At 35.2% G+C, this 12,311-nt stretch overlaps 1 protein-coding gene across 1 annotated transcript in view; it reads right to left on the bottom strand.

Moving 5' to 3' along the window:
- Positions 1–11,884, bottom strand: part of TM9SF2 (transmembrane 9 superfamily protein member 2) — a 30,644-nt gene extending 18,760 nt beyond the window's left edge. The window contains exons 1-7 of the mRNA XM_071597500.1: positions 11,511–11,884; positions 11,362–11,429; positions 11,072–11,165; positions 10,649–10,784; positions 6,071–6,180; positions 5,699–5,822; positions 2,535–2,674 (exon numbers count right to left, since the gene is read on the bottom strand). Coding sequence (XP_071453601.1) covers positions 2,535–2,674; positions 5,699–5,822; positions 6,071–6,180; positions 10,649–10,784; positions 11,072–11,165; positions 11,362–11,429; positions 11,511–11,627 — 789 coding nt within the window. The 5' untranslated portion in view covers positions 11,628–11,884. The remainder of the gene's footprint in view (positions 1–2,534; positions 2,675–5,698; positions 5,823–6,070; positions 6,181–10,648; positions 10,785–11,071; positions 11,166–11,361; positions 11,430–11,510) is intronic.
- Positions 11,885–12,311: the final 427 nt, after the last annotated feature.

The raw sequence follows: 12,311 nt of genomic DNA, 5'->3' as shown, positions 1-12,311 counted from the left end.
TCAATACGCATTTACAGTGATATTTATTTGAAAAATTAAAGTGTCCATGACGACAAAATAACCTGAAGTATTTTGAATTACCAGAACCAATGAAAGTGCCAGAGTATTAACCAAGGGAAACATGTGGTTATAATACAAATTTCAATTACAGACGTCTTAAATTTCTCTCAGAAGAGGACAAAAATCTTAATTTGAAAATGTATACACCCTGAAATAATACCCTAGACTACTAAGAGACCTAAATGGTAATATGGTAAACTCGATTATCCATGAAAATCGATAAAAACAAACAATGAAAAAATTGGGAAAATAGAGATATGCAGAAAATATGGTAATATAAACGGATTCTATTCCTATGAATCAAAATAGTGAAAAAAACAGGCGACTGCTATTAAGAAACAAACGAACTCTCCTTAATCATTCCTTGCGACTAATTCATGTTTTTTTAGCAATGAGAAAAACAATTGTTTTCCATTTTTTAGTCATTTATACAAGGGTAGCTTGAAAGGTTCTCGGAATCACCACCTGAAGTCAGCACTAGTGCAATGGCTTTCCCGCGTAGTAATAGGTAATCCTTTATGAGTGAACACATAAAGCCTTAGTGCCCTGGAAAGAGATTAGTGATATGGGTGCCTATCTGTTGTTTTTCCAATGTAGTGAGTTGTGAAGATGAAAAAATTGAGAAATAGTGATTAAATACTTTGTAAAGAAAGGTATGAAAGCAAAAGAAATTCACGCAGACTTTCAGAACTTGCTGGGAGACTGCTTCTTCACATTCAACTGTTGCTAAGTGGACAAATGAGTTTAAGTTTAGTCGGGACAGCTTAGATAACCTGCGGATTGGTCAAAAAAAATGTGCCACTAAACCGGAAATTATTGCAAAAGTGTCACAAATCGCTGAATCCGAAAGGGGTGTCATCTGAATGGGCACATCACATTTTAACAGTGAAATTGGATTTGAGAAAATTATCTGCTAGATGGGTGCCATGACTTTTGATCAGGATCACCTATGCATCAGAATGGAAATTTCCAAACAATGTTTGACCCATTTTTAAAAAACCAACTAGATTTTCTGTGACCGCAGATGAAAATTGGATCCATTATTATACCCCAGAGACAAAACAGCAGTCAAAGCAATGGAAACATGTTGATTCACCAGCACCAAGGAAAGCAAAGGCAATTCAGTCAGCCCGAAAGGTGATGGCTTCAGTTTTCTGGGATGCAAAAGGGATTCTATTAATAGACTATCTTCCCACAGGTCAAACATTTACTAGAAAATACTATGCTAAACCTCCTAGACCAACTACAGCAAAAGATACATGAAAAAAGGCCAGGTTTGGCATGAAATAAAGTCATCTTTCATCAACATAATGCATTCGCGCACGCAAGTGTCATTGCCATGGCATAAATAAGTGAACTTAGATACAAATTGTTTGCCACACCTGCCTTTTTTGGCTCCATCAGATTTCCATCCCTTCCAAAAGCTCAACATTTTCCTTGAAGGACATATATTCTCTCCAAACTAAGAACTAACAGCCAAAGTAGATGGGTATTTTGCAGGGCTGAACGAATCTAATTTTCGAGATGGGATCAAGACATTGGAAGATCGCTGGACTAAGCATATGAGTGTACAGGGAGTCTATATTGAAAAATACTGAGGTAAGTCGTTTATTTCTATTTCCTTCTGAGAACTTTTCAAATGAACCTTGTTCACAAGAACACCGAACTTTCATCTAGTGAAGAGAACATTTTGACAGAAAGCTAAACCCATCACGTACAAATCATTAACAAACGATGAATATTACACACAGGATTGCTGATACAATTTATATTCATTGTATGATACTGATTAAAATAATGCTGTGTACATAGTTAATGACTTCTTTGTTGCATAGTAACACCATACATTTTCTCATTTCCCTTGATATGCATGTGGGTTCAAATACCAGTCAAGGCAAATGATTTTTCAGTGAAATAGTTACATTTTAATGCATATTAGTGGATGACTCCATTAAAAGTTACAATCACCGCAACTCCTGCAGACCTTTGTATACATTTTCTTGCCTCAAAGGAGAATATGAAATTCTCAGGGCTGATGAATGTGAGGTAAACAATGATAGGAGGGTAAGGATTGTACTAAAATGTTTAAGTTAAAACATTAAATATCACGGAAAACTATTGATTTTGTGACCAAAATTAAAGTTTCTAAGAATTTGCTCATTTTTACAGTGATAATTTCATCACAATTAGTATGATTCATCCAAAAAACTTAATAACTTTCAAACAGATAATTATGATCTGTTTACTGCCATGCATATTTCCATGCATAACAAATTTTACCTAGAACCTTTGGTACGTAGATTGAGAAAAATGTAATACAAACAATATACATCCATGTTTCTTTTTTAAAAACTTTTCTGTTTCAAAACTCAAGAATTTTAATATCAAACTCTGCAACACACTGATGAGCAATCTACCAAAAATGATATTCAATTATTCATAATTATATGTTATCACAATAAACTAATGCCTACCTTAAACTTGACTGAATAAGTGTAGATAATTCTCAACTTCTCTCCATTTGTCAAGTCTCTCCCTGGGATCTCCATAGGGTCCTTAGGAGAGCAACTTCTGTCATCAGAGTGACGAATTGATTTGGGTACAACCTTGACAGCTACAAATTGTACATGTAAATAATGTTAATTAAAAAATTTCAAAAGAGATTCCATACAAAAAAGGTCACCTTAGAACAAGGTCATTCTGAAAGCCAAGTGGAATGTTAAAACTGAATGGTACTTGTTCTTGTGATTAAAATTGAAGTGATTTTAAAGTTTACTGATATTTACTTCGGTAGTTAAAATATCCAAAATCATTCTTGAAGCTAACCTTTTGGGTTACTTCAATCATTACCATATTGTGAGGGAGTTTTTCATGTTACATTTATTCCACTCCATTGATGAATTTCTGAGCATGTAACTATGTTTTGTATGCATATTATGTTATGTTATGATCATTGACGTGCCGTATATCTTGGAACATGTATGTACCCAGATCCTCAGGCAAATAAAAACTATTATTATTATTATTAATGATATTTGAGGGCTGTTCAAAAAGGGTATCGTATACGAGGGTAATCCAGAGAGTAACCTCCATTTTCGTGTAGCGTGAGAACTAATGGAGAGAGCCAAATGGTTGCCGTATTGACGTACACAGTAGGTCAGTACGCCTCAAAATGCAGTGGATGAAAGGTCACACTGCTTGTTTATTTACAATAGCAAATCAAAATGAACAACACAACTGAAATCCCCACCAAATGGTCTGTCCAGAAAGAGACAATACATTATACAAGATACGTAGTAGCCTAACTTTTCAGTCATGTTTCCATGCAACAGAGTCCTAGTAATCTGTGGAAAACTTTCTAAAGATTTCAGTTATCGCAAAATTATTTTCATGAGCTTTTTCATTAATTTTCAGGTGAAGTTCACTGTTCACCACAGGCCATGATGGAGATTTTGATTCACTGCTAAACGAGCGACAACACTGACGCGTAACTCCTGTCACTCATCACATATGGCCCGTACAAAGCAATAATTTTCAGATGAAATTCAGCAGTTTTGAAGTTTTTTATCAGTAAAAACCTTATCACGGAACGAACTTCATATTTGGCGGGAACTTTAGTTGCATTGTTCATTTGGACTTGCTACTGTAAACAAACAACAAGCGGTGCAACCTGCCAACCACTGCAGCTTGAGACGTTCTGGCCTACTGTTTGCATCAATACAGCGATCATTCAGCTCTTTCCACTAGTTCTCACACTACAAGAAAACGGAGGTTACTCTCCGGATTACCCTCCTAACTCAAAAAATTTTAGTGCAAAAATTGAAATTTATGTTTTATTGTTAGCTTAGTATGTTAAGTATACGAGATCTCATCAAAACGTATTGCGAATCTTGAATTTCCATGGGTTACGTACATTTGATTTTCAATTTTTTTGTGGTACTATGTTGGCACTTGGTTGGAACTCTCTCTTATGCCTAAAAGTTTGACCATTTTGAATGTTCAGTTAATTGTTGACAGCTGTTTTGCTTGGATGTGTTTTGGCTTGTCTTTCATTGATTGCCTGTCCGAAAAAATGGATCAAAGGATCTGTATCAAATTTTGTGTAAAAAACGAAATTAAGTGCGCAGATGCACACCGAATGTTGACTGTGGCATATGGAGAAAACAACCTTGGATCAAAGCAACATTTATGTTCTGGTCCGAGAAGATGTGAACGACGAAGATTAAATGCAAAGCTTCTTACAGAAGATAACTGATTTGTCATGTGACCAATATGTATACACTTCCAGGGTCACTAGTTACCCAATTTAAAAATCTCTAAGCAACACACATATCAACCTGATAAAAGTCATATACCAGGCATGTTTTTTAAGGAAGCACTGTTTAGAAATTCAACCACTGCAGTGCTGTGGTCGGTATTTGAAGCATGCGAGCTGTGTACCTAGACCTGTTAGGAACCTACAGACACTATTGCCAAAATATTCGACCTTGTTTATGTCTGTTTCTATTCAAAATTCCCCCACCGATTGAGAATCCCACTGCTGTGAGATACACATTGGGATTTGTTTTCTAGGTAATAAAGGCGTGAAAGTGACTGAAATTTACAGTCAGATCAGTGAAGTTTTAGAGAAAAAATTAGGACTAATGGAATGATAGGGAAATGGGTTGGAGATGGCCTCATGAAGGCTCATGATAAGGAACAAGTAAGACCCCTTCAGTCATTACTGAAGATTTGAGGTGGAAAGTTGACAAAAAAGAGAACAGACCCTTTAAGGTTTCATCATTATCTGATGAGTTTCCTCAAGTATCAAGAAGTGTTTTTTGTGAAATTGTGACAACATTTATATTATCATAAGGTGTGCTCACGCTGAATACTGAAAATGATGACTGAGGTGCACAGATGCAAAGGTTAACCCAGCGCATTGAGTTTCCTTGAGCAGCATAGCAGGAAAGGCGAGCTAAATAGCAAAAAAAATTTTAAAAAACAAATTGTCACAGGCAACATAGATGACAGTTGAGACTCATCTGGGTGGTCAGCAACAAGCCAACCATGATGAGGTCAAAACTACTGTATTCCAGTGGTTGTCAAATCAGGCAGTAGATTTCCATGATGATGGGATTCAAAAGCTGGTTCTATCATTGAATAAGTGCCTTAACATTAGTGGAAATTATGTATAAAAGTATATTAAGGTACAGGATTTAATGTAACAATAAAATTGTTTTGAAAAGTACTTGTTTTCTTAAATTTCAAAATAGTACTTACTTAAAAAAATACCTTGTATTTCAATAAATTCTCAAATTTTTCCACACACACACAAACATACAGATTGTACAGTGGTGATTACTTTCCAGAAAAATCCAACAAAATGAAAAACCGCAAATGAGAAGGCCAAAAAGTGAAATTCAATATAACTGCGATGTTAAAAGATCTTGCAAAGACTACGTAAGATTTAAACTTTTACAAATAATATTTCAATGAATACAATTTTACCCTCACATCATTTAATATAAGGCAAACAGAAAAAAAACATCACTGACCAAGGAATCCTTTGGCTTTGTCTCTCATCAGAAGCAAACATTTGCTTTTCCAAATATTTTCAAGGGCAAATAAAATTTGAAATAGAATAAAATTAACTCACATATTATCCTGCCACCATTCTCTTTAAATCCAACTCCCCAGTCCTCATCTTTCCCACTATGGTATGTAATGACAAGGTCTACGTGATTAAAAATGTAATAGGTTTTTGGTTTGCTGTACATTGACTGAAAAAAGAAAATTTGACATCATATTACCTGTGCTATATGCTATGACATCTACCAAGTTACAATTATGCAAGAGAAGTTAAGCATGAGATCCCAAAGCAAAGAAATGATGGAATGCAGAAGATTTTATCATAAAATGAATTTTTATTGGAAAAAAAGGGACCATCTCACTAAAAAGCGACCAGTTTCTAGCACTAGGCAAGGTGATGAAGGAAATCATCTAATAATAATATATTTAAAATACCCACACTTATCACACAAGGTTCTCGTTCTCTGACATAACAACCCATTGGAAACCCAGTGCTGCAATATTGCCTTTCATCTTCCATTTTGTAGCACCATGTAACAGGCATATTATCTGGAAAGAAATAAGCCAGAAGTTAGGTTAAGGTTTTTAAAATGAAATACCAATTTTAGACCAAACAAGAGTTGAAATAGCATCTAAATTAACATCATAAGAGGTCATACACAGTGAAACTAAAAAATGCTCAAGGACACCATGATGAGAATACAATGACTGAAATTTTCTTCATGTGAAAAATCATTTCACATGAAGAGATTAATGAAGAGTGCAGGCCAGTTAAGCTGTATAAACTGCAACAGAGAATAATCACATTTCACACATCCCACCAATTAATTCATTAATAATAATAATAATAATCTTTATTTGCCCAGAAGACACTGACACAGAGTAATAGATACATCAGATAAGTGTATAGGACACGTCATATGTACATATAGATGTTAAACAATGATGAAATTCAGAAAAGCATGACACAATAATAATTTTTTGCATAAAATATATTCCATATTCAGTATGGTTATTTTTTCTCCATGAATTCCATTACAGAATAAAACTGTTCTTTCCTTAAAAATGATATTAATTTCTTTTTGAACAGGACTGGATCCTTTACGTACTTAAAATCGTAAGGGAGCCTGTTCAGTGCAAGGAGGCCCATTGATTTAGGCCCCAGGGATGTATTTAAAGTCCTGCAATAAGTTTGATGCAGGTCTCTGCAGGCTCTGGTTTGGTGACAATGAACGTTGTCATTTGTCATATAATTGGATATATTACTTTTAGCCAAAATGCATACGACATAAATGTAAATACATGGAACAGTCAGAATATTTAACCTTTTGAAGAAGGAAAGACAAGGTGCATTGTAGGGAGCATTGCATATTAATCGTATTAAACATTTTTGAGCTTTAAAAATTGAATCAGAATGAGGGGAAGAACCCCAGAACAGAATACTATAGATAATTAAAGAATAAAATTCTCCGTAATAAATTGAAAGTAAGATATCAAGGCTTACAGATTTCCTAATACTTCTAATAAGAAAGCAAATGGAATTTAACCTGCTACGAAGATTGCATATGTGTTCATCCCATGATACATTTTTATTTATAACAACTCCCAAAAACTTGGATCTAGAAATTTGGGGTACACACGTTCCCCCTAGGTCAATGGCCAATGAAGCAGGGGCTTTATTTTTATTAGAGAAGTATATGAGTCCAGACTTGTCAGGGTTGAGTTTCAGAGAATTTTGTGAACACCATTCACAAAGAAGTTCGGAAACTCTAGCTGCTGTCGAGGTCAAGTTGTTTAACGATGGTGCTGATACAATTACGTTAGTGTCACCAGCATATAAAATTGGCTCGGCTCCAGGAACTGACTGCAGAACTTTTGGTAAGTCATTAATGTAAAGTAAAAATAGGATAGGGCCCAGCCTTGGGGTACACCTAATGTAACTTCTTTACTAGGAGAAGTAAAATTAGTACCGTTCTTTAACAAAATAACCTGTTGGTGCCTTGCGCTGAGGTAAGATTTGATCCAGTTATAAGGGATACCTCTGATGCCATAGTGTCCTAATTTGGACAAGAGTAACTGATGATTAACTAGGTCAAAAGCCTTGGAAAAATCGAAGAATAGTCCCAAGGTTTCAATTCTATTATCAAGATTTGAAAGTATTAGGTTTACGAGGTGATAGGTGGCTGTAGATGTAGATCTGCATTTCCTAAAACCATTCTGTGAGCCAGACAAGAGATTAAAAGATTCAAGAAATGATGTAAGTCGATTATGGAAGACCTTTTCAAATAGTTTCCCTATCTGGTTTAATAAAGATATTGGACGGTAAGAATTCATATCCTGCTCACTACCTTTCCCTTTATAAAGTGGTACACTTTGGCAATTTTAATGGCATCAGGAAAAACACCAAGTTGTAGGGATTTATTAATTAGGAAGAGTATCTGTTCCTTGATAGAATTAATTGATTTTTTTATCACAATCCCTGGGATACCATCTGTACCAGGACTACTTTTGTTAGGGAATTTTTTAATGATGTTCATCAGTTCCAGTTCAGTACAAGGAAGCAGGTACAATGAATTAGACAGGCTTGGGATTAGAGGATAATTAACAGGAATTGGAGTATTTGTAGAAGTCTGGTGGGACAAGTAGAAGTCATTTAAGTTGGATGCCATTTGAGAGTAATCAGAAATAACATTACCGGTGGAAATAACATTAAAAATATAACTAAAAGCCATAAAACAAAACGATCCACAGCATTAAAAGAATAAACTCATTAAAATAATGAAAAGCAATCATCCAGTAAGACAATATAATCCTATCTTAATTAATACATATTTATATCCAAAAGCTCAAAAATTAAAACTGTACATACATAAATGCAAGCAGAGTATTTTTTGGCATATTATGTTGATTGCATTTGTCCTTATGCATGGAAGAAGGGAAAACACTGTCAAACAGTGTAGCACAGAAATAAAACTATAATACTACTAAAAAATGAACAACTCCCATATACAAGGCATCTCAAATTTATGTCTCTAAGGACCTTCAAAGGATTACTTTATCACGAGCCTTCTATCCACAAGATATCAGGGTGACTGGAATGAACCTTGAACTAGTCTGTGAATTATATATATATAACCATAAAAAACCATTTACTGCTATCCTTACTGGATTCCTAATCCACTGTTATTTATGGAGATATTTCAATCCCCACCTACTGCCCCTTAAAAATTCTGCACCACAATTCCTGTCAACCTATCTCCTGGGATAATTGAAATCTATTGTCAACATTGACATTGAAAGCTTAAAGGGTCACTAATTAGTAATGAGGCAATGAAGGGAATTATGAGGTAGAATGAAAGAAATAGAGAAGAAAAAATGAGAAGTGGGACAATTTCAATTAGGCTCCCCAGAAAAGTGTTGCAGAGGGAAGTAATTACAGGTGGTCGAAAACATTTTCTGTCATGTTGGAACAATTTGAGCAGGATAAGGTGCACATTGAAATAAGTTTGTTTTTAAGGGAGATACATGCCCTAGTCTTATTATTTTTTTAATTTTCCTCCCAAGACATATTGTACTCATGCAACTCCAATTCAAGAGTTAAGTAATCACACCAACAACCATGGAAAACTGTACTCCCATACGTATATGGCTGCGTAGGTTTCCGCGGTGGTGGTTTGAAGTACTCTGCATTGTCGGGTTTCACCGCGTCGTTGTTTGATTCAGACAACAGTTTCGCCGAAGTTGCATTCGGCGAAACTGTTGTCTGAATCAAACAGCGACGCGGTGAAACCCGACAATGTAGAGTACTGTACTCCCTTACCTTAACCTATATAGTATATTTCTGGGCTTGCCTCAAACATTGAACAACTTGAGAGCTATGTTTAAACACTGATAATTAGGTTGTGGTTACTAATTATGTTTTGGGTACTTCCATTAAATGAGATCAGAAAATTTTGATTTGGAACATATAGTTACTGTGTGCAGTTCTGCTCAATTCATAATAATATACCCTTTAGAATGTTAATTTCTATTTTATCTAAATGATTCCTAACATTTGAGCATTACTTCAGCCGTGAAAATGCCAAAAATTACAAAATTTAATCGGACATCATTATATTTTTATAATTTAAGTATAATTTACCACAATAAAAACAGTAATCAACACAATGATTATACTGGCGGATGAGTGTAGGGCTCGCCCTGAACAAATCCCTACGCAAGTGCAATTCGCATATTCATGTCTGGAGGGGGGGGGGGTGAGAGGAGGAAGGGGTGGTTTCTTTCTGTGGAACCTGAAAAACCAGTCCGCTGCTGACATATCTTCTTTGTTGGGACTTTGAATGCAGACTTAAATTTATGGTCTCACAGAAATTTTAAGAATGAACTACCTCAACTGAGACACTTTTGAAGGGTCTACTGCTACTTCAAAATTATATCATTGTGAAGAGAAGAGCTCAAACATAGCTAGGAAGTGTATGGATCATAGGCAATACCTCAATCACTTTAAGGTTGAAGACATGACATTCATGAAAAATATGATTACATACAAATTTCAAGTAACATATTCCTGAAAATAACAAGAGCATCAATTTCATTCTTCTTTCATTGGAAATTATGTATCAGGCAGTTAGCAAGTTCAAAGGAAGTACTAGACTACTACCTTATACACGCCATTTTGTGTTTTTCACGACCAAAGACAACAAATTCATGTTGACTGACATAGAGATAACATTTTATGAGTTAGGATGAAATGTACAATAAGCTATCATCAAAAGAATCCGTATTCATACATTTCCTGTATGAAGTTAATATAAAACATGCATTGCCCCAATTACTTAAAACGGAGAAGAACATTGGATAACCTTAGTCCCGATTGATGAATTTTCTACACCGATAAAATCAGATACTCAACCTCGGAGTTTCGCCAAAGTCTTTGGAATGATGACCTATTAGCATCTAGCAGTAATAGCAACTCAAAAACCATAACTGTCTATTGTTTCAGTGAATGTATACTTACCTACAATCCAGTGATGCTGGTAATTCAGGCTCATTCCCCTTTTGAGCAGCATTAATTTTCTTTCGGATTCTTTTTCGCCGCCGGTGTAATTTCTTTCGCACAAGTATTCGCATTCTTTTTCTTTCAAGAAATCGATCTAAAATTAAACACAACACTTTACAATTCGGGGAATTCACAAGCGTGTTTACTTAAGGAATAACTAACTTTCACCAAATATTTGAATTTGGTTCGTAGAGCAACATTAAAAACATTTAAAATATCACTGAATTTGTAATCCAAAATGAGAACCGCCTATAAAACACCGTCCTCCGCATTTTGTTCCCGGTTCAGAATGTATAAGAATAAAGCTCGAAATTTTCCATTTCTCATTTAAGATTTCACAAATTATGTAATACTTTAAATCAAATTCGCATTTTTACTTACCGCATACGGCGATGGTCTTATTCTCTCTCCAAAGACCACCTGACCAAGGTTTTCCACAGGAGAGGATGACTCATCCGATGTACAGAAATCGAAGCTACGAGGTACAACGAAGCTTAAAATTAGTATACAAAACTCAATTACCCCATTCAATACATCTATTTGTCTATCTCCCAACCACAACGCCCAAACTGCCACGAGTTTTTCACCGATGTTAACACTTATACGAAGTACAGACTGGACTTCATATCTTATTTCAAAGCGCAAAGACCATGTAAATACAAAATACTCACTGATGATATTCATATGGAATGACTGAATCTTCTGTGTTCAATCTATTGACGTATAAAGCAACTTGAGACTGAAAAATGACATTGACACGTATTACTGCAGAAGTGTACATAGCATTACTCACCGAATATAAAATTAACTTTAGAAATACCTTGCATGTGCTTGATATATCTCCAGCCTTACAATAATTAACAGGAGCTAACCCTGGCAAATAAAATGATTTGGAGAGCCCAAAAATAATGGTAAGAACAAACGATAGTAACCACATGATTCTGTATAACTTGACGTGTTACGAAGAAAAGCTATTTTCTAATACGGTGCACGAACATGGACCTATATCTGATAAATATAAAGTACAATTCTAAGCACTATTTGCCTAGATATTCTAATTTACAAATACACAAAACATTCTGACACGTCATGAAATGCATTCTGGGAAAATAACAACAGCTGAAGTTAGTACAGCGGAATTATAAACTTGATAACAAAATTCGCAAGTCCTCTCGCCGGAAGTACCTTTTCAAGCCGAAGTGGTCTCTGGTGTTAGGTATGATAATCAAAAACCGGTATTGCAATGGTGGTATTAGTGGTTAATATCGATGGGATAGAAGATAAATTGTTCAAATTTGTCAGAATTATGACAAAGTTGATTGGTTACACGAGGTTCTTCTTAAGAAACTAACTCAAGCAATGCGGATCAAGAACGTAGGCATAATTGCCCAGATGCTACACTATGATATTAGTCATGGCATGTAAACCATTTATTCTAATACTTATCCACAACAAAGTTTACGGATGTGTTAGAACAGAGTTCATTGCAGCAACCTGACGCGACAGAAATGCAATGATGGCTCTATGCAGAACTCTTATAGAAAAGTCCCGGAAAAGCTCTTTAATTGCCTTTGTTTTGATAAGACATCTCGAAAGTAACTATGTATTTCCATTTAAGTTA

Source organism: Hetaerina americana, unplaced genomic scaffold (assembly GCF_022747635.1).
Source record: "Hetaerina americana unplaced genomic scaffold, ioHetAmer1.1.p SCAF_9, whole genome shotgun sequence".
Taxonomy (NCBI): Eukaryota; Metazoa; Arthropoda; class Insecta; order Odonata; family Calopterygidae; genus Hetaerina; species Hetaerina americana.
The sequence above is the reverse complement of the archived record's forward strand: the minus strand, read 5'-3'. Positions and strand labels throughout refer to the sequence as shown.